This window comes from Pseudomassariella vexata (assembly GCF_002105095.1).
Source record: "Pseudomassariella vexata strain CBS 129021 chromosome Unknown BCR38scaffold_4, whole genome shotgun sequence".
Lineage (NCBI taxonomy): Eukaryota > Fungi > Ascomycota > Sordariomycetes > Amphisphaeriales > Pseudomassariaceae > Pseudomassariella > Pseudomassariella vexata.
In genome coordinates this window covers 1,789,325-1,809,781 of record NW_024467959.1, presented here as the reverse complement: position 1 = coordinate 1,809,781, position 20,457 = coordinate 1,789,325, and the positions used below count along the sequence as shown (strand labels likewise).

The following is a 20,457-nucleotide window of genomic DNA, read 5'->3' as shown; positions in this document are numbered from 1 at the left end:
TCTATCTTCCTCCGTCTCGACTCCTTACTTATAGCCAGCCGAGGTTCTCTCTTGGATTCTGGATGTTTGCTTCCGTATGTCTGTGTTCCTCCGACTTCGGCCAATATCTTGGACAGCGGCTCCTTATCTGCAACCAAGCGATTCCCTATCCGCTGCAAACGGCTTCAACGGCTCTCATTCGCCACAAGCGGCTCTCTAGCCGCCACAAACGGCTTCCTACCTGGTGGAAGCCGGCCCGCCTCGGATGACACTTGTGGCTCTGACAACTCCTTCCCTATCCTACTTCGAGATGGTCCTTATATAGATAGCTAGGCCGCCGCTTGGACCCGGCATAACAGCAGGGTCGGCGATGCCAAGGATCTTGACTCTCGTCATCCCAAAGCTTCACATAGATTGTAATCATGATTCGGGAGTCTTTTGTCCGAAACACCCCTCCGGCGGCCCGCCGGTGTCCTGCGTTCAGTGTCCTGACACCCACTGGTGCCTATGGCATTCTGTTCTCTGACACTACCTGCGTTATTATACTAATGTATTCACTAAAAGAGATAAATACTAAAGGCGTTAGCTTAGTACCTGTAGCTACTTATCCATTAACTATTCTTTCATTCTGAATATCTCGGTTAGTGTCATATATGTTATAATTTCAAGTTTATACTTTCCCTTATATTGACAATGGGCAGTGTATGCCCGCGGGTTTAAGGTGAAGATGATCGAGATGGACAAGATCCTCAACAAGATCAGCTTTCTGGTAGGTAACGGAAATATAAATCAACAGCCTTGTCCCTCTCATTAGATCAACAAAATTACCTCACCAGGTACGAACAATCAACTGAGCCTCAACAGGCTGGGATCGATCAAATTGGATAACAAAAGTACCTCAAAAACAGCTGGAGCCTTCACACGCAAAGGGAAAGTACTTTCTACTGCTTGTCTTCTTTTCTTCCGAGAACGACTACTGAAAGAATTCAGGTCCTTAACTATCCTCGAGAGCACGCTTATTACATAATTCATCCGAAAGTCGAAAAGCAAGACACAAGCGCGTTGTCCCTATGTCAATAGTAGTTCAGGGCGGGTACTATATAATATAAAATAATATATCTAGATGCTATTTTCAAGATTAGTTGCCGTACTTTACAATACTAGTACCATTAGACTACTGTTTTGATCTTCTTATTAGAGTAATAATATATTATCTAGTAATACTACGAACTTACTACACTAGCTTAAAATCATAGACCCTACTGTTTCCTAGACAAGTAGAAGCCATCATAAAACCCGATATTGCAGTGTAGTAAACCAGGCATAACTTGATGGTCCCTTTTCACAACTTAACATGCTGGATGCTGGATCCAGCAGAGATGACAGCAACAAGACCTACAAGACCTTCTAGACTTACAATGAGGCCTATGCCTTGATATGTGTGAAGGTCAACCCTCGCAGACTCACTACAACCAGGTGACTTACAGCTGGAACACCTGCCATGGCAGTGTCAGATGGGAAGCCAATCATAACCCTTGTAGGAGCCCCGCCAAGCGTGGATGACTTAGTCGCGCTCCTTCAAACCTAAGTTGTGATCTTCTTTCCTTCGCTCCTTAGAGTAGAACCTTCGTCGATAGCACCTAATCGAGGTCTCTACCAATGCGATGCAACCCAGGTCGTGACAATATGCATCACTTATTACTCTATGTATCACTACTTATACACAGTATTAACGTAATCATACAATCAAGCGCCTAGCTTATCATGAGACCAAATATTCACTAAAAGTCGTATATAATATAGCTTTAAACGCGATAAAGAACTCGGGGTTCGTTATTTGACGACGGGCAGTGAAACCACCCGCAGGTTTAAGGTGTAAGATGATGGCAACGGACAACAAGATCCTCAACAAGACCTTAATATCCGGGAAGTGGAAAGAAATAACAAGATCAAGAACTCTTCTAGCTCTGATCAGAACAACAAGTACCTCAACAGGTACGAACAACTAGAGCCTCAGCAGGCTAGGGGAGAAACGGAGCCTCAACAGGTGAAAGATGGGAACAATGGCCTCAACAGGCACAATCAGATCTATAGGGGAACAGAAAGTACCTCAACAGGTATGTCAGACATTGAATGCCTGTCCAAGTAAAGAGAAATTGGTTCAGATTACTGTGCAAAAAGGCCGCTTGAATTCCTATCTTTTTCTCAGGAGAGTGACTATGTACATAAGGACTTAAATACCCTTCAAGAACGCGCTTACATAACTCGTCTGAAACCGGAAAAAACGAAAACGAGCACCCAAACCCCTAACCCCACGTCAATATAGTTAATATAGTACTTTATAAGTTCTTTGATATGAGGTTAAGGAACAGTGTGGCTGTGGATAGACGCCGCCGAGCGATCGGATAATCAAAAGGGGCCAAATGCGTGATACTTAGCTCGGTAGATAGAAGTTAACAAAATATCGTACTTCTTAGAATTGACTTCCGTGATAGCTAATCGCAGTCACCTTCCCTAGCATATAGCTATACGTACCTTCCAATAAAGTCTGACTCAAGTTCGATCAAAGCGCTCGTCTGTTGTTTACCTAATTATGGCAGATATCGACGAGGGCGAGAAGCGGGAAACCCGACAATTCATTGAAGGAATCCCTCCCGCTCCGCCATTACCTTCACTAGCAAATATACCACCTCCACCAGAACTGCAACCGGGATTCTCTAGCTATTCAAACCACTCTGTCATGGCAGCCAAATTTACCGCTGCCGACAAGACTCGGACGCCGGCGCTTACACAATCTACTTCCAGACCTCGCTATTTCTTCTTTTATGGTTCGCTCATGGACCCTGAGGTGTACCAGACCGTTACCAACAGCGCAGACCCGCCAGTAATGCAAAAAGGTTGGATCACTGGTTTCAGGATGAAGATGTGGGGGATTTATCCGGCTCTCGTGCCAGAGGCAGGGTCAAAGATCACGGGGACATTCTGCATGGTGAACAGCCACGACCACTTCATGGATCTTCAGGAGTACGAGACAGGGAATTACACGCCGTTCGAATGCACGATATTCACGGAAGGCGCAGATCAACTCGATGACAGCCCAACCGAAGGTTGGGCTGGAAGTCCAGCCAGTAAGGAGTTGGAGGGTGGTGTCTTCGATTTTGAGAGGTACCAAAAATATTTCAAGCCATCTGTAGTCAGAGGAGGATTTTAGAGTATTGGGTCATGTCTGCATAGGTGCAACAATCTAAATAGTTCTCACAAACGCCGGCCTAACATTGAGGCCAGCTTTCTGCAGTGCAATGAAATGGTTAAGTGTGATTGTTCCTTGGTATTAGCGCTTATGACCACAGCTCTGGTCATATCATATTGTTGCTCACTGTGGGCACCTAGAGATCCTGCGATCTGTAAATCAAGTAACCAGGTCACGCCATCCGGCGCTAATAGATTTTCCATAATGTACGTCTTTCAGTATAAAGGTTACGCGTAGTCTTAAAGTTCAAGTCCAACACACCTCACAGTGATACTGTTACCTCCGCGTTTCTCCATTTACCAGTAATCGTAACTCCAGGAGAAACTTCCGCCCCTATTCTACCCATCATCGCTATCATGCTAGGCAAGTGGTCTTTTTCCGTCAAGCTAGTCTCGTCGTCTTACATTGAAACCAGGGAAACTGCGAGCCCAGAGCCTCTGTATTTTACTCTTTGTACCAGTCACATTATTCTATGGTTAGTTTTCCGTCAGTGACCGGGATTTCACGACTGAGCTGACTGGATTAGAAGTTTGATGTTTGGTTGGATGCATCTCAGCTTCTCCTGGAATTCCAGAGATGCATTCAATATCCCTCACAGCTGACTCTGAAAATCCAGACGCTAGTGAGGCTCGGTAGGTTGCCAGATACGATGCTTTAATTCCTCAATTATTTACCGACGTAAACTTAGGAATTTGTGTTCAACTCAAACGTGAAATACCTGAATCATTGGCTTGTCACCCGTCCATAAGCTACTCTGTGGACCGCCTCGAACAGCAACCTTTCCCTCTCAGTGATCACCAAACGTCCGACATATTCCAGCTGATTTCTGTTCGACTAACACTGCAGTCCGGTGCGTTATTGTCCATATTGGCAGGAACAGGAAGTCTATACGTCCTGGGACTTGGAAGTACCGGACAGCCAGGCAGAATCGAGAAAGGTGAACTTTGAGGACCTTATTACTCCGTCCTGCTACTTTGACTAGCAGGAAGATAAGTGGAAAGAAGCGTAATCCCCTGGAAAGAGAGTGTCCTGGGGAGGAAAGAGTGTTTCAGTCGGATAACAAGGCTACGCGAGGAAGACTATGACACCCCCCCCCCCCCAAAAAAAAAAAGGATACCGCTGCTATGATTGGAGGAAGGCCTTTGCCTTGCTTGCCGAGAGGAAAGGGGAGGATCTTCTCTTTAACGAGGCTACGATGGCCGGCGATAGACGAAGCACCAAGGGACCAATGCAATCCTAGGTGGACAAGCGAGCAGTAACAGCGATGAAGAGAGGACGAAGTCCAACACTGAGATCGCTAGGAGAGGGAGAGTTCTTATAGTCGTACAGGTTCGACTGTCTCTGGGGACAGAGAAACGAACCTGGGGGAGGAATTTAGTGGGGTAAGGCAGGACATTAGGGAAATAGGTTACGGAGCAGGGAGGAAGTTTATTTTATCTTCAAGAAACACAGAGACAGAGCAGGAGATAAATCCTTTATCTCGTTTTTTATTATCTTCACTTTCGCTTTCTATTTAGTTGGTTAGTTCTTCAATTTCCGACTAACTTGCGCCTAAGGCTTGTAGGAGCTTCGCTCAAGCGTCCATCGCCATGATCTTCGTCTGATCAGACCAACAGATGGGATCTGTTGTTACTAGAGCCGCTTCGCCAGTGTGTTAGGTAGTGGGTATATCCTACCGACCGCCTGACCCCGTTTCAATACTAACTATACCAAAGATTATAATATATACGAGCTAATAAGTAGATTCGTATTAATTTCGCGTATTTTACTAATTTATTCCTCTCTTTACTACGCTCTAGCTATAATAATGTTTGAATACTACAGCAGAAGCCTCGCCAAATTCATCTATGCCGACATACTTCCTAAATAGATTTAGCCCGAGACTCCAACCATTTCTCCTCTTCCTCTATGTTCCGTTGTCCATCAAGATACTCGTCAAGTAGGCATAGGCACCAAGTATCCACACGCATCAAGTAGCCATAATACTCCGACCCCCATCCATCGTTAGTCTCGCCCTCACCCGAACTCTCAACACATCATGAGCAAGCCTCTTCAGCGCAGTTCGACTTTTCCCATAGGCATCCTTCTGATTCTCCAGACTGACAATAGCACTAGGCGCAAAAACGAGCGCCTCTCCCACCTTAAGCGCCACGATCCGCGAGAAGAGCTCTAGGGTGGGATTCTCCGACGTAACAGTGACACCTCTCAGTCCGTCAAAGACACTATCTTCGAGCTGCTCATCTGACCCATCGAGCTTTTTTGCGATTTTAGACGACGTGGATATGCCAGCCAGATGGCGCTTGAGCACTTGGAGCCAGTCGGGAGAGGTGAAGCGGTGCACGAAGGTGATGCTGCAGAGGTCGAGGAGCTTGGGTGAGATTGTGGGTTCTTGAGTTGAGATGATAACCCGGGCGCCAAGGTGGCGTTGCAGGCGGATTGTCGCGAGGAGCGAGTTCGTTAGGGTCTGACATTCGGCCGATTCGCCCATGTACTTATGCGCTTCGTCGAGTGCGACTACTCGGCCGAGGGAAGAATCTTGTTCCAAGAAGAGCGAAAGACAAATGTTGAACAGGGAGCAAGCCATTTCCGCCGTTACGCAAGGGCAAGAAAGGTCCACAATGATTAGCTCTCCTTCCTGTTGTAATGGTTAGACTCAACCGACGAAAATAAGTTTTTCGGGCAACACTTGCCTTTGGGATCCAGTCAGTGGCTTGCTCTCGCGTCTGCTTAGACTTCATTGTGCCGTGCAGACTGAGCTTGCGGGTAACCTGCTCATGAAACATGTAACTCTCAAGGGTGTCCAGGCGCTGCTGGAGAGGTGCGCGTTGCAACGGAGTCAGGTCAGACTGCATAATCATCTGCTGGAAGGTCGTGTATTTGAAGGTCGATCCTGCCTCCTGCTGTGCCATTCGCATGTCTCTCAAGATTCTTTGGACGACATGCATGTACAGGGGCATATTGCCCTCGCCAACTGCCATGAGATCAAGCATACGTTCGGTATTGAGATCGCCCTCATCGAGTTTCAGTTGTTCTACTTTCACATTGGGAAGGGCTCTGTATGTGTTCTGTGAGACGTTAGCGTTTGAGGACCGAGAGCTGAAGAAACTACAATAATTGCATATACCGTGATAGTACGAGTGTTGGTTGGTGCACACAATACTCGGACATTGACATTGGGATGCGAAGACAAATATGCTGCTTCACAAGGGGTTCCGCCATTATCGGAGATGAAAGTGTCGTAATGAAACACTATTCCCGTCAGAGGGCGCGGGAGCTTGCCCAACTTGGAGGGAATCAAGCAACTCTCCAGGAGACAAGAAAGGGAGTGACTCTTGCCAGAGCCTTGACTGCCGCAGATGAAGACACTTGAAGGGGCCGTGACATTATAGAAGATTCTTGGATCTTCAGGTGATTTCTTGCCCAGTGAGTCGATATTACCCGCAAGAAGGGCATATTGCCGGAATGTTGTTTTATTGTATCGATAACCGAGAGCCTCGGCATGTTTCAGTACGGGCTGAGTAAACAACGGGGTTGAGACAACCTCGTCCAGGTCGTCTTTCGCAGGAGCCCGTTGAAGGAAATTCAGATGATATGACAGAAGGTCATCAGCATCAGAGCTCGGATGAGCATCATTGATGGATCGTTCAGTCACGGAAATATCTGATTCATTAGAATCTGAGCCCTTGGATGATGGCGTGCGTGAAGACGGCTCTAAGGCTGGCATGTCCTCTGATGATACGGGTGATGAGAAATATACCGGTTTTCTTCCCTTGTGCATTGCTTCTGGAATGGTATGCCCTGATCAGCGGCGACTGGCGTCACGAGTTCAGGCTGCTACTCTGGTCTTGCCTGATCGGTTGTCACGGGTCGAGGTGCTTGTGGCGTTCTGATCGTGTCGTTTATTGATGGTTGTGGTTTCAAAGCTCTGCCCAGTCCAATTGCTGGTGTTTGGGGTTTTTCTGCTCTGGCCTGATTAGTTATGACGGGCTGGAGGCTTTCCAGTGACTTCTTAGCTTGACTGGGCGTCACGGGTTGAGATGTGAAATCTTTGTGGTACTCTAGCCTCGCCAGTTGCTGAAGATTGGGCATGTGTGAGTCTGCTTGAGCCAAATAGATATGCAAATGCTGTGGGCTTATCAATTGCTGAAGATTGAAGGTATGGGAGTCTGGAGTCCACTTGAGCCGGTTTGGGGTATGGGGAGAGGTTGTGTTCTGTCTTGTTTGGTTGAGACCTTTTCTCTACCGTGGATTTTGTGACCCGACCAGGCTTGGGTTTAGGTCATGGAAGGAGTATTGGCGAAGAGAATGAGAACTGCGATTCAGGGAATGCCGTCTTGATATACCTCGACCTGAGCGCTATTTTGAACACAAGCCTGAGGCTCTGAGAAACGATGAAAGACAGAAGGCAATCGCTGATACCTTGTGAAACCACTATAACAACAAAGCCTGGCCCAGAAATTATCAGCAAGTGGAACCTCACTTCTAAAATTGCCTAGCACAACACCGTTGACAGCTTTTGTTTGGTTGACAGGAAGCGTTGAGTATACCCGTGGAACCCCGTGGAACGTGTCATATGTCGTGACTTTTCATCTCACTTCTTTGATTGCCCTGCAAGCGACTCTGACTGTTCATTATCTCTCTCAGAAGATCAAAGTATACTGCTGGAACTAGCGCGTCTGGTGAATCCTTTAGTGAGCTACAGTCGTCTCAGACAAGTGGTGGGTGGCGTTTTCCACAGCTGCATGAGTCTTTTCAAAAATTCATGTATTGAAAATTTTCAGAAGCTTGTTGGATCATATATGCCCCGGTACGGCCACACTTGTCTCATTCAGCTTTTGGCTAGAATAAGGCTCTAACATTTCTCCCGCTCTGACAGACGCGAACCGTAATAATTTCATGTTTTTCAGGAGCTCATGTCATATTTATTTTGGGACTGTCGGCACCGATCCAGACACGACCTGCCGCCGGTTGGAGAGCGCATGGGCTACGTGTCAGCGGTGGGCAGTGAGGCACGGGATGGAGTTCGCTCCTGACAAGAGTGAGCTAATGCACTTTACTAGGGCCCGAGAGCCCTTGCCGCAAAGTATTCGCCTTGGGGACGCCACAGTGTCGCCGGTAGTCTCAGCCAGGTTCCTAGGAGTCTGGTTCGACCGCAAACTGACGTGGCACGCCCATGTTGAGCGTGTTAAAACAAAAATGGCAACTCAAAAGCTAGCCCTGACAAAGCTAGTCAATATGTCGTGGGGCTGCGATCTTATACGGGCGAGGCTGTTATATACGGTGGTTATCCGTAGCGCAATCGCCTTCGGGGCGACTGCGTGGCATACTATAAGTGAGGAACCGGCAGGGCCAGCTAAGAGCCTGATGGGGATACAGAACGAGTGCCTCCGGGTAGTCTGTGGTGCCCACAAAGCGACGCCGGTTCGCCACCTGGAAGCAGAAGCAGCAATCCCGCCACTAGACCTCTATCTTAGTGCCCGGGCTGCTAAGTTTGAAGAACGGCTACGGCTTAGCGGGAAGAGAAATCTGCTTCGCAGCGCGAGCGCTAAAGCGTCACATATACTCCGGCAGGATAGGCCGGCGAAGAGGAAGCAGGCGTCGCAGCTACTCCGACCGGCAGGGTACACTATGGAGAAGGAGGCCCGGGGCTCCGAGTGGATGAGTGAGGAAAAGGAGGTCCCGGCTGCCCTCCTCGACCACTGGAGGAAGAGATGGCTCACCGGAGCAGAGCATCACGATCGCCAGCGACGCGCTATCGCTGAGGAACCGGAGGGCCCTTCGATGCAGATACCGAAAGGGGGCAAGTATTTCGGCCTGAACCGACTGGAGGCGTCTACGCTGTGCCAGATCAGGACGGAAAAAATAGGACTAGCAGCCTTCTTATTCAAGACAGGGGCTTTTGGCGTGTACTCGCCGCTATGCCGCTGTGGCGATGCCCCTGAGACGGCAGAGCACGTAATCCTCTTTTGCGGGCTGTTGGAAGGACCGAGGGAACGATTACGGGCCGCCATCGCACCACGGCCACTATACTCTCGCAGAGACCTCGCAACGGCAACAGGAGAACCAGTAGTTAGTGGGACTATTGTAAGATGGCTGCTAGGGACGGGTCGGACAGCTTCAAGGCCCAGATAGCATCGATCTTCTCAGGGGGGACTTTGTTGGTAGGTTGAGAACCAACGTAGTATGGTAGTGAACGCAACGCAGTCGCCAATAGGGCGAACCGACGACGCAGCGTATGTATTTAGTCCAGCCATTAGGGCACGGTTTGACATACGGGAGTACTAGTAGAGGTACCGGGGGCTTCGAGCCTACGGCGTATTTAATAATAAAAAAAATAATATTTTGGGACTATTGTAAGGTGGCTGCTAGGGACGGGTCGGACAGCTTCAAGGCCCAGATAGCATCGATCTTCTCAGGGGGGACTTTGTTGGTAGGTTGAGAACCAACGTAGTATGGTAGTGAACGCAACGCAGTCGCCAATAGGGCGAACCGACGACGCAGCGTATGTATTTAGTCCAGCCATTAGGGCACGGTTTGACATACGGGAGTACTAGTAGAGGTACCGGGGGCTTCGAGCCTACAGCGTATTTAATAATAATAATAATAATATTTTCTTCTGTTGCATTATTCCATGAAGATGCCGGGGATACTGTGGTGTCAGGCCGAAATATGAACTTCATGTCATGTACCGACAGGGCCAGCCCGTGCACGCAAATATGCTAAAAACAGTAAGAGCTAATAGTATCATCCCCTATCTACAGCATTCTATCTAATTGATTGTTTCATCATTAATTCTGGTGACTATTATGATGATGCCTCGTCTAAGGGAAAACAAACATAGCAGCTCCGTAAGGTCCATAAGGAGAGCCGACAACAGGTGCTAACAACTGATGCCTCCGCAGGCAGTGCCTCAACAGGTCCTAGGACTGCATCACCTCAGCAGGTGGACAGGAATGATGGACTCAACAGGCACGAGGAGATCTATCAGAACAACAAAAGTACCTCAACAGGCGAAAAGAGTCAATTAACCATAGACTTGGGCCGCTTGATTTTTTTCGTCAAGAGCGTGACTATCTACTTAGATCCTTAAATACCGTCAAGAATGTGACGGCCGGTGTCACGATGCCACGAAACCCACTAGCTGTGGACCCGTAGGAGCACTGGCCATCTGAAGGCGGGATTGAAGATCCTCAGATGTGAGCCAGCCTGTTTTAGTTTCTCTTTCTTTCCTTGTCGAGAATCGTTAAGTCAATACAGTGCATTAGAGTGTTTTGGCTCTTCAATTGTGCTCACCATGACAAAGAACACGCTTACATAATTCGTCTGAAACCCGAAAAACAACACCCAAAAGCCCTATCCCTAGTCTAGGATATTATTCTCAAACTTCTTCTTTTTTTCTTAGTGAATTAATTATATACGTAGAGTAGGCTAGACTATTGAAAATAATAGACTATATTGAGAAGTTATTACATAACAAACTAAAATAGGTGTGCGATAAAGTAGCAGAAGAAGGATTAGAGGTTCATCTTTAGAGCCTAACACAAGTTAAGTAGTAGTTAAAGTGAATTACAGTTCATTACATTCCGGGAGTATTCAATGATCTATAAGATTACTAATTACAAAGTAAAGTATTTATATTATCAGGGTTCTTGTCCTTAGAAATGGTAGTTAAGCCGTTATAGTGGGTCTTCGGGGCACATAGCTAGCTTCTCAGAATGAAGGTCGGACTTTGGCATGGTACCCGTAGGAAAGTTTCTCGGTAAGAAGTTGGTCTTACAGCGAAGATGAGATGGAAAGCTTAGCATTTCAAGAAGATACCCCACTTTCGTTGACGCTTCAGGATGCATGATCCTTGCATATGCCTATCAAATGGGGTCATTTGAAAAAAAGTTGCCCTCAGGGTCTACTATCGAAAATCAGTTGTCGTCAATCGCTTTCTACAAAATCCATCCAGCCCCAATAATAATAACCACGACAGCAACTCATCCCGCCCATATTGCTGTACTGCCAACTATCGCATCTGTGCATCCTGCCCAGCTAGCAGAAATCCCTGACCAGCAAAGTCGCCAACGCTGGCTCTGACCTAACTTGGGCAACTTCCCACAGTAATGGCTTCCTCAACCACACAACGACGCGACGGCATCCCGATACCGCGGCAGTCGCCTTTAACCCAATCGCGGGAACTAGGCGGCGCGACACCAGAAGCAGACACAACCGCAACGGCATCTCCCAAAACCGAGGTCTCTCCCTTCGCAAGCTCCTGGCCGCACTTCGTCGCCGGCGGCATAGGCGGCATGACAGCGGCCGTCCTGACAGCGCCCCTCGACGTCCTAAAAACTCGCCTTCAATCCGACTTCTACCAAGCACAACTACGTACCGCCCGCGCCGCCTCGGGCCATGCCCGTCTAAGCCCCCTCCGGGGCGCCACCTACCACCTCCGCGAAACGGTGCAGATCCTGCGCGACGTGCACCGAGTCGAGGGGTCGCGGGCGTTATTTAAGGGCCTAGGACCAAATTTAATCGGCGTAGTGCCCGCACGGAGCATAACCTTCTACGCATACGGGACGGGGAAGCGTGCGTACTCCAAGTGGACCGGTTTGGACCCTACGAATCCGGTTATCCATCTAGGCAGTGCGGTGACGGCGGGGATCGTGACGGGAACGGCGACGAACCCGATATGGCTGGTCAAGACGAGATTGCAGCTCGACAAGAACGATGCCGAGAAGAAGGGGGATTTGAGTCGGAGGCGGTACAGGAATAGCTGGGACTGTGTTAAGCAGGTGATGCGGAACGAGGGGCCAACGGGGTTTTTTAAGGGACTTAGCGCGAGTTACTTGGGCGTGACAGAAAGCACGCTGCAGTGGATGATGTACGAGGAGATCAAGAGACGGTTGAGGGTAAGGGAGGAGGGGGTGCTGGCCAGTGGGCGCGAGAAGACATGGTGGGATCATACGGTCAACTGGACGGGGAACTTCCTGGGGGCTGGTGCGGCCAAGGGTTTGGCGTCCATCTTGACCTATCCACACGAGGTGAGTTCATCACCACCGACACACATGAAAAGACCGGCTGGGAATCGCGCTGCTGAGTTGATGGGCATACTGACATGAGTACGCGCAGGTTGCGAGAACACGACTACGACAAGCGCCCATGGCGGACGGAAGGCCGAAATATACGGGCCTAGTCCACTGCTTCAAGCTTGTCTGGAAAGAAGAAGGATTTCTTGGCCTGTACGGCGGTCTGACGCCGCACCTCATGCGAACCATCCCCTCAGCTGCCATCATGTTCGGCATGTACGAGGGCATTCTCAAGATCCTCGGCGCAAAGAGCTAGACAGGCGCCTCTCGACTCAACCCAACAAAATAACATCACACGCGCGAAAGCATCCGGTTCGAACTACCATGTAAAACCACATGTACAAACAAACGGAATCTTCGGCCCACCCCTTATGCATCTACCAATACCTTTCGATGCGGCTCGATCTCCACCTTCGACGAAGCTCTGCTTCAAGACTCTTCACTACTCTACTCGGCACATATACCAAGTGCACACACGCACACATTTACTCGCACATAGATACCCACACCTATACCTGCACCTGTACCATATATAGATAACTCGGATAGACACGGTCCAGGATCATTTGATTGCGGAGTTGGTCTTGAAAAGACAAAGTCCGGCTTTAATGTGGCATATTCACAGCGGCGTTTGGGGAAAGACAAACCACTCAACCGCCATGACTTGGAGGGCATGCATGAATAACAGGCCCGATTTTGGATGTAGGACTACGGACATAAAAACTGGAGGTGTACGAAATGAATGAAATAATATGTATAATGTCCTGCACTGACTTGAGATCAGATTTCAATGTCTGGAGTAGCATGTAATGATCAATTATTGGGTGGACGTGCGCGGATTATTTTCACCGTGTTTCACTCGCGTCTACATGATGGCAGTTCACCGAATGAAAAGCTCGAAAATGCGATGTTCTTTTGGGACGAAGAGAAAACCCGCCAACGCCCCATTCGTGTGCAAAACCAACAAGCCAACCATTCCTTCCGACAAGAGGAGATTTGGCCATTTGGTATATAAAGGAGAATGCTCAAGGTTCAGTTGCCGTCATCCGCCCCTATAACAGTCTTCCCAGCCAGAGCAGAAGCAGCAGCAGCTCGTCTCTGCGCACCATGCTCTCTCCCCCAACGTCGTGAGTTACCACACCCGGCCTGAATCATCATATCGTCAATTCGCTCTCCCAGTCTCCTGCTAGTTGTGATACCTTGTTCAGCTGCGTTTCAGATAGTAGAAGGTTCCTCGGCGGCCGTTTCTGCAGCTTCCGTGAGATTCGGCCAGGCTTCGACCCGTTGGTCCACGAGTCGAATAAACGAAGTCACCAGGCGTTGCGGTCCCAGTTGGGGTCTGTATCTCTGTCAGTATCATGCTCCTCTCCACATCTTCATCCTACTCCAGCTCATCCATCCATAGCCTTGCTCCCCAAACTCCCACAGCCCTAGATTAAGGAGACGTCCGGTTCAACTACTCACCCTGCACAAAAGCGGCCAACACCTTGCTCCCCGTCTGCAACAGCGGATGCCCCACCACAATCTTTAAAAACTTCTCTAGCCCTGCACGGCGGCCCTCGATGACGTCGTCGCTGAAGCGGTTCGTAAACACCTTTCCGGGGAGCGGCGGGATCGTAACGCGCGCGCTCTCGCGCTCGAGGATGTCGCGGAAGTACTCGAAATCGCTGTACCGCCGCCGCACTGTGCTCTGTCGCAGCTTGAAGGCCGGGATATTGGTCCGGCATACTATCTCGTAGTCCGTGTACATGTTGCGGCCCATGCCGTGGGTGCGGGGGTTGCGGACCTGTATTTGTGTGCAAACGGTCAGCACTCTTCATCTCTTTATCTTGTGTTGTGTGGGAAAGTAAAGAGCTGTCGCTGATGACAGATGGCTGTGAGAGAAGAAAGAAGTACCTCAATCTCAAGAAAGTTTTCAGGCGGCCCGTAGATCTCCTCGAACGACTGCTGTCGCGTGTCGGGCATCGACTGCAGAATCGGCGGCCTCGCCATGCTTTGCATCCCGCGCGGCGACACAAGTGACGGCGACTTGGGCGGCGGCTGCTGTTGTCGGTTCTGGTTGTTCTGCTGGTTGCTCTGTGGTTCGCTCATCATCGGAGACCCTGGGGCGGCTTCGGCGCGCCGTGCCGGTTTGCGGGGTATAAGGTTGTCTTTGATCGGAAAATGCCGTTGTTAGGTGCTGCGTGAATGGGTTGTGGTCTCCCTTCCTAGCTTCTTTCCTAGGTCAGGGCTCGACAGTGTGGTTTGGCGATGGCGTGGTATTGGGACTGGGATAGATGCTGGAGTAGATAGAGTTGAAGTGGAGAGTGTGGTCGTCAAGTGGCTGAAGCGGGGCGAAGCCAGAGGGAAAATATGAAGTGCTCTGAACAAAGTGGGATATTACTGATATCACTGCACCGCTAGCCACAAGGCGTGAGTAGAAGCGCTTGACGAAGCTCTAAATAGCGGGGAAATCCTGCTTATCGGGGTTCGAGGTCGGGGATTCTGAAACCCAACTTTCTGACCAACGAGAAGCAATATTGCAACTTCTTGCCATTGACTTTTCCGGGAGCCCACATCACCAATGAGCAGCAAAATCAGCATGTCCAAAAAGAAAATTTTATGATGTTTTTGTTGTCATTATGATGCCGGTTAGGCCGACACCCCATCAAAGGGTACTAGCAAGAACTGTGGTATAGCCCTGAAACCCATCTAGAAGGCAGAGAGCCACCATTGGGTATTTCACCCTGACCCTGCCGTTCCACAGCACATAAACGGTAGATGTAAGTAATCATGCCCAAGCAAGAAAATAGTATCGATTGTCGTTTATCCTTTCCAGATTCCGTGGTGGCATCACCATGGTGCTCAACATCTCAGCCAGGAGATAGGAGCTGCCAACGACCGGAGGCAGTGAGCCTGGAGAAAACGAAAAGAATCAAGCAATCAACGTCCACCACACCATTCCAACCGTTGCAACATTTTCTCGCCGTCCCAAGCCAGCGTCTCTAAATCTATCCCCATCCAGAAGGCCTATCCAGTTGGCGAAGAGCACTGAGCTCATGCTCAGAAGATTGAGTCTTCTCAACGGTCTCAGCGATGCCAAAGATGATGATTCCCTCTGAGGAAGGAACGGGTGCTGTGCGACCAGCAACTAGACAGCAGAGAGCCGGCAGTTCATTGTTGGATCGGGCTCGCCTCTACCAGTGAAGAGAGACACCATCCCCGTTGGCGCCCTGAAGCATCAAGCCATTGCCATTGGTCGAGCCATCAGTGATCTGGAGCGGCTCCTTTCCCTTACGAGGGCTGTACTCGGAACCAGTACCACCGTAGGCGATATCAACAGCACGGCGGATAATGCGGTCAATCGTGTCCCACTCCATCTCAGCAGCCTCAGCTAGAGTCAGCTCGTCGAAGGTCTCGCCGGTAGGGAAGGCAATTTCGCGCCAGAAGAAACCCCAGTAGCCGTTGTTACCTCGACTGTAGAGGCTTTGCTTCTCGCGGATGCTCAGGGTGGCAAAGGCGCGGGTGGTCTCTTCGCGGATGATGGCAATGTAGTACTGTAAAGGAGCGTTAGTTTGGGCCTCAAAATGGAGATGTGAAAGGGGATTTTTTTCACCTCGAGCACATCCAACGGAATACCAGGCTTAGGTCCCAGAGTGTACTGGTGGGTCCAAAGGTCGGGATATCGCGGCATGTTAAAGCTGCGGAGCTCCATGTCGGGCATGTTAACCAACGAAGCAATGCTGTCCTTCTGGACGACAGTGAAGCCGGGGCAAAGCATGGCAGCCTGAACAAGGCGCTTTTGCAAAGTTTCGTTGAGGCGTTCGGGAGATCTGCCGTCGTGGATATTCATCTTCAGGTTCTCAATGAGCTTGGCACAGGCCTCGTAGATGTCGTGACGCTGCTTGATGGTGATACACTCCGTCGTGTACCAGGGCATTTTCTTGATGGTGCTGATGAGGCACTCATAGGCGCGCTCGGGACAGTCGCGAGAGAACGGGGACTGTGATGGAATAATGTGAGCTTTTTAACGGTATGTGATTTAGACGGAGTGACTTACGCGGTTCGGAACTTCAACGTGCTTGACCAGCATGCACATCTCCTCGGCCGTGACAAAGGTCTTAAAATTATCCCAGGGCTCCTTGGGATTGGGCTGCTTGAACTCGGGTCGAGAGCCATTCCACCGTAGGCCACGGGCAATGGGAAAGAGATCCTTCATCAAAGCACTCTGGCTGGAGACCTCGATGTCAACGGGTCTCTCTCCCAGCCGCGCACAACGACCTTTGAGCATGTTGTTCTTGATGCGGTTGACCGCATTGATGGCATCTTCAAGGGTCACAAACTCGACATAGGCGTCATTGGTCTTGCTCGTCACACGATCCATAATGATGTGGACAGGTTCCTCGTTGTCATTCAGGATTCGGGAGTTGCGACCAAGGAAGGCCACAATCTCAGCTCGGCTGCTGTTGTACGGGATCTGTATAGAAAGGTGAGCGCTATAGTACTTTGGTTTCGCGGCAGGTTCGATAAAAGACTTACGTTTTTGAGGTGGACGACACCGTAATCCTTGGGGGCAGACTGCACGATAGCCGGCTCGATGAAAGGGAAATTCTCGGGATCCATGAGGCTCTCCAAAGTGGGACGGCCGTCCTCTCCGACGATGCGGTTCAGCATAACAGAGCGTTGAGCCATGATCTCCTTGGTCGGGGCGGCAAACAGCTCAATCGTCTTCTTGGGCACATCCAAGACCAGAGGCTGGATGACCGGGGGGGGAGTCTTGAAGCGGAAGTAGTCGTGGCCGCCGGTGTTGCCATTCTTGACCACGTCGTTCTGGTAGATGGCCTGCTGGTAGTTGGTGTTACCTCGAGGAGTACCGTTGCCTTGTGCACTTTGAACGTAAGTCGAAACTCCATTTTGGTAGCCAGCATTGTTGTTGACCGCAGTATGGGGAACCTGGGTAGACATGCTGTTGAGTCTTCCAGCTGCGTTACCGACGTTGGTTTGGCCGTTCTTTTGGGCCTGGGAGTGGGCATTGTTGAAGGAAGCTGCACCCGAGGTCGAAGTAATATTGAGAGCGGTTAGCATGGAAGGCGCGCCGACATGCTGATCGTCCTCGAAGGCAGGAGCGCCTTGAATAGGAGAGTTGCCGTTGACGCGAGGGCACGTTCCATTGACGGGAGCAATAGGAAGGGCAGGGGCGAGTCCCTGTCGGTAGGTCTCATGCTTGAAAGGTCGGCAGTTGTACTGGGGCTGGGAGTGTGACAACGGTTGCATCTTGGAGCCCGTCGTCTGCTGAATGAGGTTGAGCAATGCAGTCGTGTTGTCATTCTGGTTGCCAAAGGCAGAGGCACGCTCGGGAGTGGGAGCCGAAGAGGCGGCAGGAGTGGGCAACTCGACCTTGTTGATTGCATTGCCGTTCTGGGCCTTGTCGGCGGGCATGACGAATGGCTTGGTGCTCGGGTTGAGGTTGCTGCTGGCACCGCTGGAGGGGCGGCTCTGAGCAGCAACAGCGGGTACACCAATAGTGCTGCCCTTGCCCTTCTCTACGGCATTCTCAACAACACTATTGGTCTTGCCGATGCCATTGACGTTGTTATTGATCTTGACGCCATTGGTCTGAGGCTTGACGCTCTTCAGGCTAGCACGATGGGTCTTGTTATTGGTGGTATGCTTACTGCCATTGCCATTGACAGTGAAGCTCTCCTCAATGGGGCTGTAGAGAGGAGCACCGCCATCGGACTGGTCGGATGAAGCGACCGAAGCAATCGAAGTGCAAGGTCTGATACGAGCCGTAATGGCCGCACCCTTGCCACGTCTGCCGCGGAAAGGCATCGTGTTCCTTCGTAGCTGGGAAAGCAGAGCCTCTGGGTTTGGAAATGAGTCAGTCTTGTTCCAGCAAGGCAAAACAATTGGAAGATTGGTCCCAAAATCAACAGAGGTTTTGGAGTGAGAAAAGAATGGCATGGGTATAGGTGGCCCAGAAGTGAACAGGTCGGGAATGGGATGGAGGGATTCCAAGAGTTAGCTTAGAGGGAAGGGAACGTAGGTCATCGGGCCCAGATTTCATTTTGTGAGTGTGGGGTGAAGTAAGAGTTCACAAAATTCATCGTGAATTCGTTGTGAGTGATCGTTGAAGAGTCGGTAAATGGATTGACAACATATTTCATATGGGTGTGGTATGCAAAATGGTACACAATGAAGTTGTGATATCAGATGACGACAACAGACAATTCTGACCACACAGTGAAGAGACGACAGATAAAAAAGTATTCTGTGAGCCCAAAATGGTCTGATTATGGGAAAATCAAAGGTAGAGAAGGGAATGCAAACATACCTGGAGTTGCTGATGACCTGAGGTCGGTATCGGGAGCTGCGATCTTCCAAAGAAGGCAGCGTAATCACAAGCACGTACAGGATCGTTGAGAAGAACGGTCCAGAAATGTGCATCTACCAGCGAGGGTGTCCTAGATCCTGGGTTCTGCCTCTGTCAATATAAAGATCAGCAAGCTTTGCAAGAAAAGATCAAAGAGTCTTGCCAGTCACAAAAAGGGCAGAGGTTTAATGGTAGTTGAAATAAAAGTGGAGAGCCCAACAATAGGAATGTTGGTGCACTGAGCGTGAGACGACTGGTGTTGGATGACGATGAGGGGAGTTGATGGAGTTGGGAATTTGTTGCAATGTTACTAGGTGGGGGGAGGTGTTGGCGACAACAGCAGTCGCATCAAATTGAGTAAGGTCACGCAGCATAAAGGTGGATGAACTAGGTATAGGGTATCGTCAACCATAAGAAGTTGGTCTCAAAGGCGCAATGTGGAAGGAACGGCGAGAACAATATGGTTGAGGTGAAAGGGACGGGTTCTGGGCAGGTGGGCTAGGACGAGAGTGTCGGCGACCGCATAAAAATAACAAGAAGCAGCAGGACAGCAGGGAGAAGTAGAAATGGAGAGGAATAAAGCTCACAAACGAAGAGTAGACAATGTCAGAGGTTGGGTTCTGCTCCAGAGTACAGACCAACAATGTAATGGGAGGTTTGCTCAATTGGCAAAGGTGTTCGAGGTTCTGGAGGAATGATGCTGAGGGGATCGTCACTGTTGGCTTGATGAATTGAACAGGAAGGTGCTCTTATTGGGTAATGTCATTTAGTCCAGATGATATAAAATCCGCTGAACCTATTAAGACTATAAGTGTCAGATAATCTGGCTGAATTAATACAACAAGTTATTGTGCAGTGCTCCAAAGAATGTGTACTTTCACCTAGAATGACGGCCAAATAGGGGATGAGTAATGATAAATAGGGGATGAGTAATGATATTAATGGGATGCTTACTGCCAATTTGATTCAGTTCAACGCCACTTCCAATATCACAGGCTGAGTATTCAGATCCCAATTTGAAGTGACAAGTAACAATAGGAAGGTGCCGACTTGACGAGATGTGGGTAAGTTGGCGAAGAGAGGATGAGATACTGCTGCTGCTGTGAATAGATCAATGACTTCTAATATCAAAGTAATCAGGTTCTGATATGTGGTCAGCAACAGTATGAAGGCATAACTTAAGCTGTTAGGTAAATGGCGGAGGAATCAGAGGAAACCTACCGTTACTGTGAATTATTCAAGGCGACTTCGATGATGGAGGATTAAGCAGCCGGATATCAGTAATACCGGCAAATACCACAGGAATCTTCAGCCTGCTTCGGGTCCTGCTCGTGGAACTGGACTTTGAATGGTGACCAAGATACTCCCAACCCCCAATTCCCCCTAGAAGAACAAACAAATGGGTTTGGGTATGCTTTGAGAAATGGCGGAGGATTGAATTGACTATGTTATGATCAGTAAGAAAAGGCACAGTATCTCTGAGGGGTAACGAACTCGATGTAGCCTTGAAGACCAAGAGCTTGCATTCAAGTGCAATACCAACTGACCAAGTATCCTTCGTACTGTGAGGACCAGAAATAGAAACACTGGAGTAGAATCAGAAATGTGTGGTTTTTGCTGCTCTTGCTTTCGACCCAGTCAAAAGAAACTTGGCAGGAGTTTGAAGACAAGTAATCCAAACAGAAACAATAACAGGCACACTCAATAATCTTGATTTATTCCGACATGTTGGTTATTCACAAATGTTAACGAGGTGTGAAGAAAAATGTCATCAAGACCAAAGGCCATTGCAAATTCATCGG

At 49.4% G+C, this 20,457-nt stretch overlaps 5 protein-coding genes across 5 annotated transcripts; 2 read left to right on the top strand and 3 right to left on the bottom strand.

Annotated features, from left to right (window-relative positions):
- Positions 1 to 2,719: 2,719 nt before the first annotated feature.
- On the top strand, positions 2,720 to 3,190 carry BCR38DRAFT_337534 (uncharacterized protein; the record flags this gene model as incomplete). The annotated part of the gene is made up of 1 exon (XM_040855541.1): positions 2,720 to 3,190. The coding sequence occupies one exon, from the start codon at positions 2,720 to 2,722 to the stop codon at positions 3,188 to 3,190; it is 471 nt and encodes a 156-aa protein (XP_040718097.1).
- Positions 3,191 to 5,198: 2,008 nt separating this feature from the next.
- Positions 5,199 to 6,953, bottom strand: BCR38DRAFT_337102 (uncharacterized protein; the record flags this gene model as incomplete). Its single annotated transcript, XM_040855509.1, has 3 exons — positions 5,199 to 5,860; positions 5,916 to 6,294; positions 6,354 to 6,953. 3 exons carry the CDS (start codon positions 6,951 to 6,953, stop codon positions 5,199 to 5,201), a joined length of 1,641 nt encoding a protein of 546 aa, XP_040718096.1.
- Positions 6,954 to 11,337: 4,384 nt separating this feature from the next.
- BCR38DRAFT_456234 (mitochondrial carrier protein rim2-like protein) lies at positions 11,338 to 12,559 on the top strand (the record flags this gene model as incomplete). The annotated part of the gene is made up of 2 exons (XM_040861890.1): positions 11,338 to 12,258; positions 12,347 to 12,559. 2 exons carry the CDS (start codon positions 11,338 to 11,340, stop codon positions 12,557 to 12,559), a joined length of 1,134 nt encoding a protein of 377 aa, XP_040718095.1.
- Positions 12,560 to 13,487: 928 nt separating this feature from the next.
- BCR38DRAFT_159026 (Phox homologous domain-containing protein) lies at positions 13,488 to 14,544 on the bottom strand. Its single transcript, XM_040853765.1, has 3 exons — positions 14,200 to 14,544; positions 13,768 to 14,089; positions 13,488 to 13,642 (listed from the first exon to the last, which is right to left on the bottom strand). The coding sequence occupies exons 1-3, from the start codon at positions 14,395 to 14,397 to the stop codon at positions 13,614 to 13,616; spliced, it is 549 nt and encodes a 182-aa protein (XP_040718094.1). The 5' UTR covers positions 14,398 to 14,544; the 3' UTR covers positions 13,488 to 13,613.
- A 436-nt stretch (positions 14,545 to 14,980) lies between these two features.
- Positions 14,981 to 17,247, bottom strand: BCR38DRAFT_510403 (uncharacterized protein; the record flags this gene model as incomplete). The annotated part of the gene is made up of 4 exons (XM_040865012.1): positions 14,981 to 15,839; positions 15,899 to 16,305; positions 16,339 to 16,759; positions 16,822 to 17,247. 4 exons carry the CDS (start codon positions 17,245 to 17,247, stop codon positions 15,480 to 15,482), a joined length of 1,614 nt encoding a protein of 537 aa, XP_040718093.1. The 3' UTR covers positions 14,981 to 15,479.
- Between the last annotated feature and the right edge of the window lie 3,210 nt (positions 17,248 to 20,457).

Bases quoted from the DNA above. Each gene is read 5' to 3' on its own strand.
- BCR38DRAFT_159026 (XM_040853765.1), bottom strand. From the start codon at position 14,397: ATGATGAGCGAACCACAGAGCAACCAGCAGAACAACCAGAACCGACAA. The intron at 14,090-14,199 runs GTACTTCTTTCT...ACACAAATACAG, and splicing joins AAAACTTTCTTGAGATTGAG to GTCCGCAACCCCCGCACCCA. The intron at 13,643-13,767 runs GTGAGTAGTTGA...ACAGAGATACAG, and splicing joins GTTGGCCGCTTTTGTGCAGG to ACCCCAACTGGGACCGCAAC.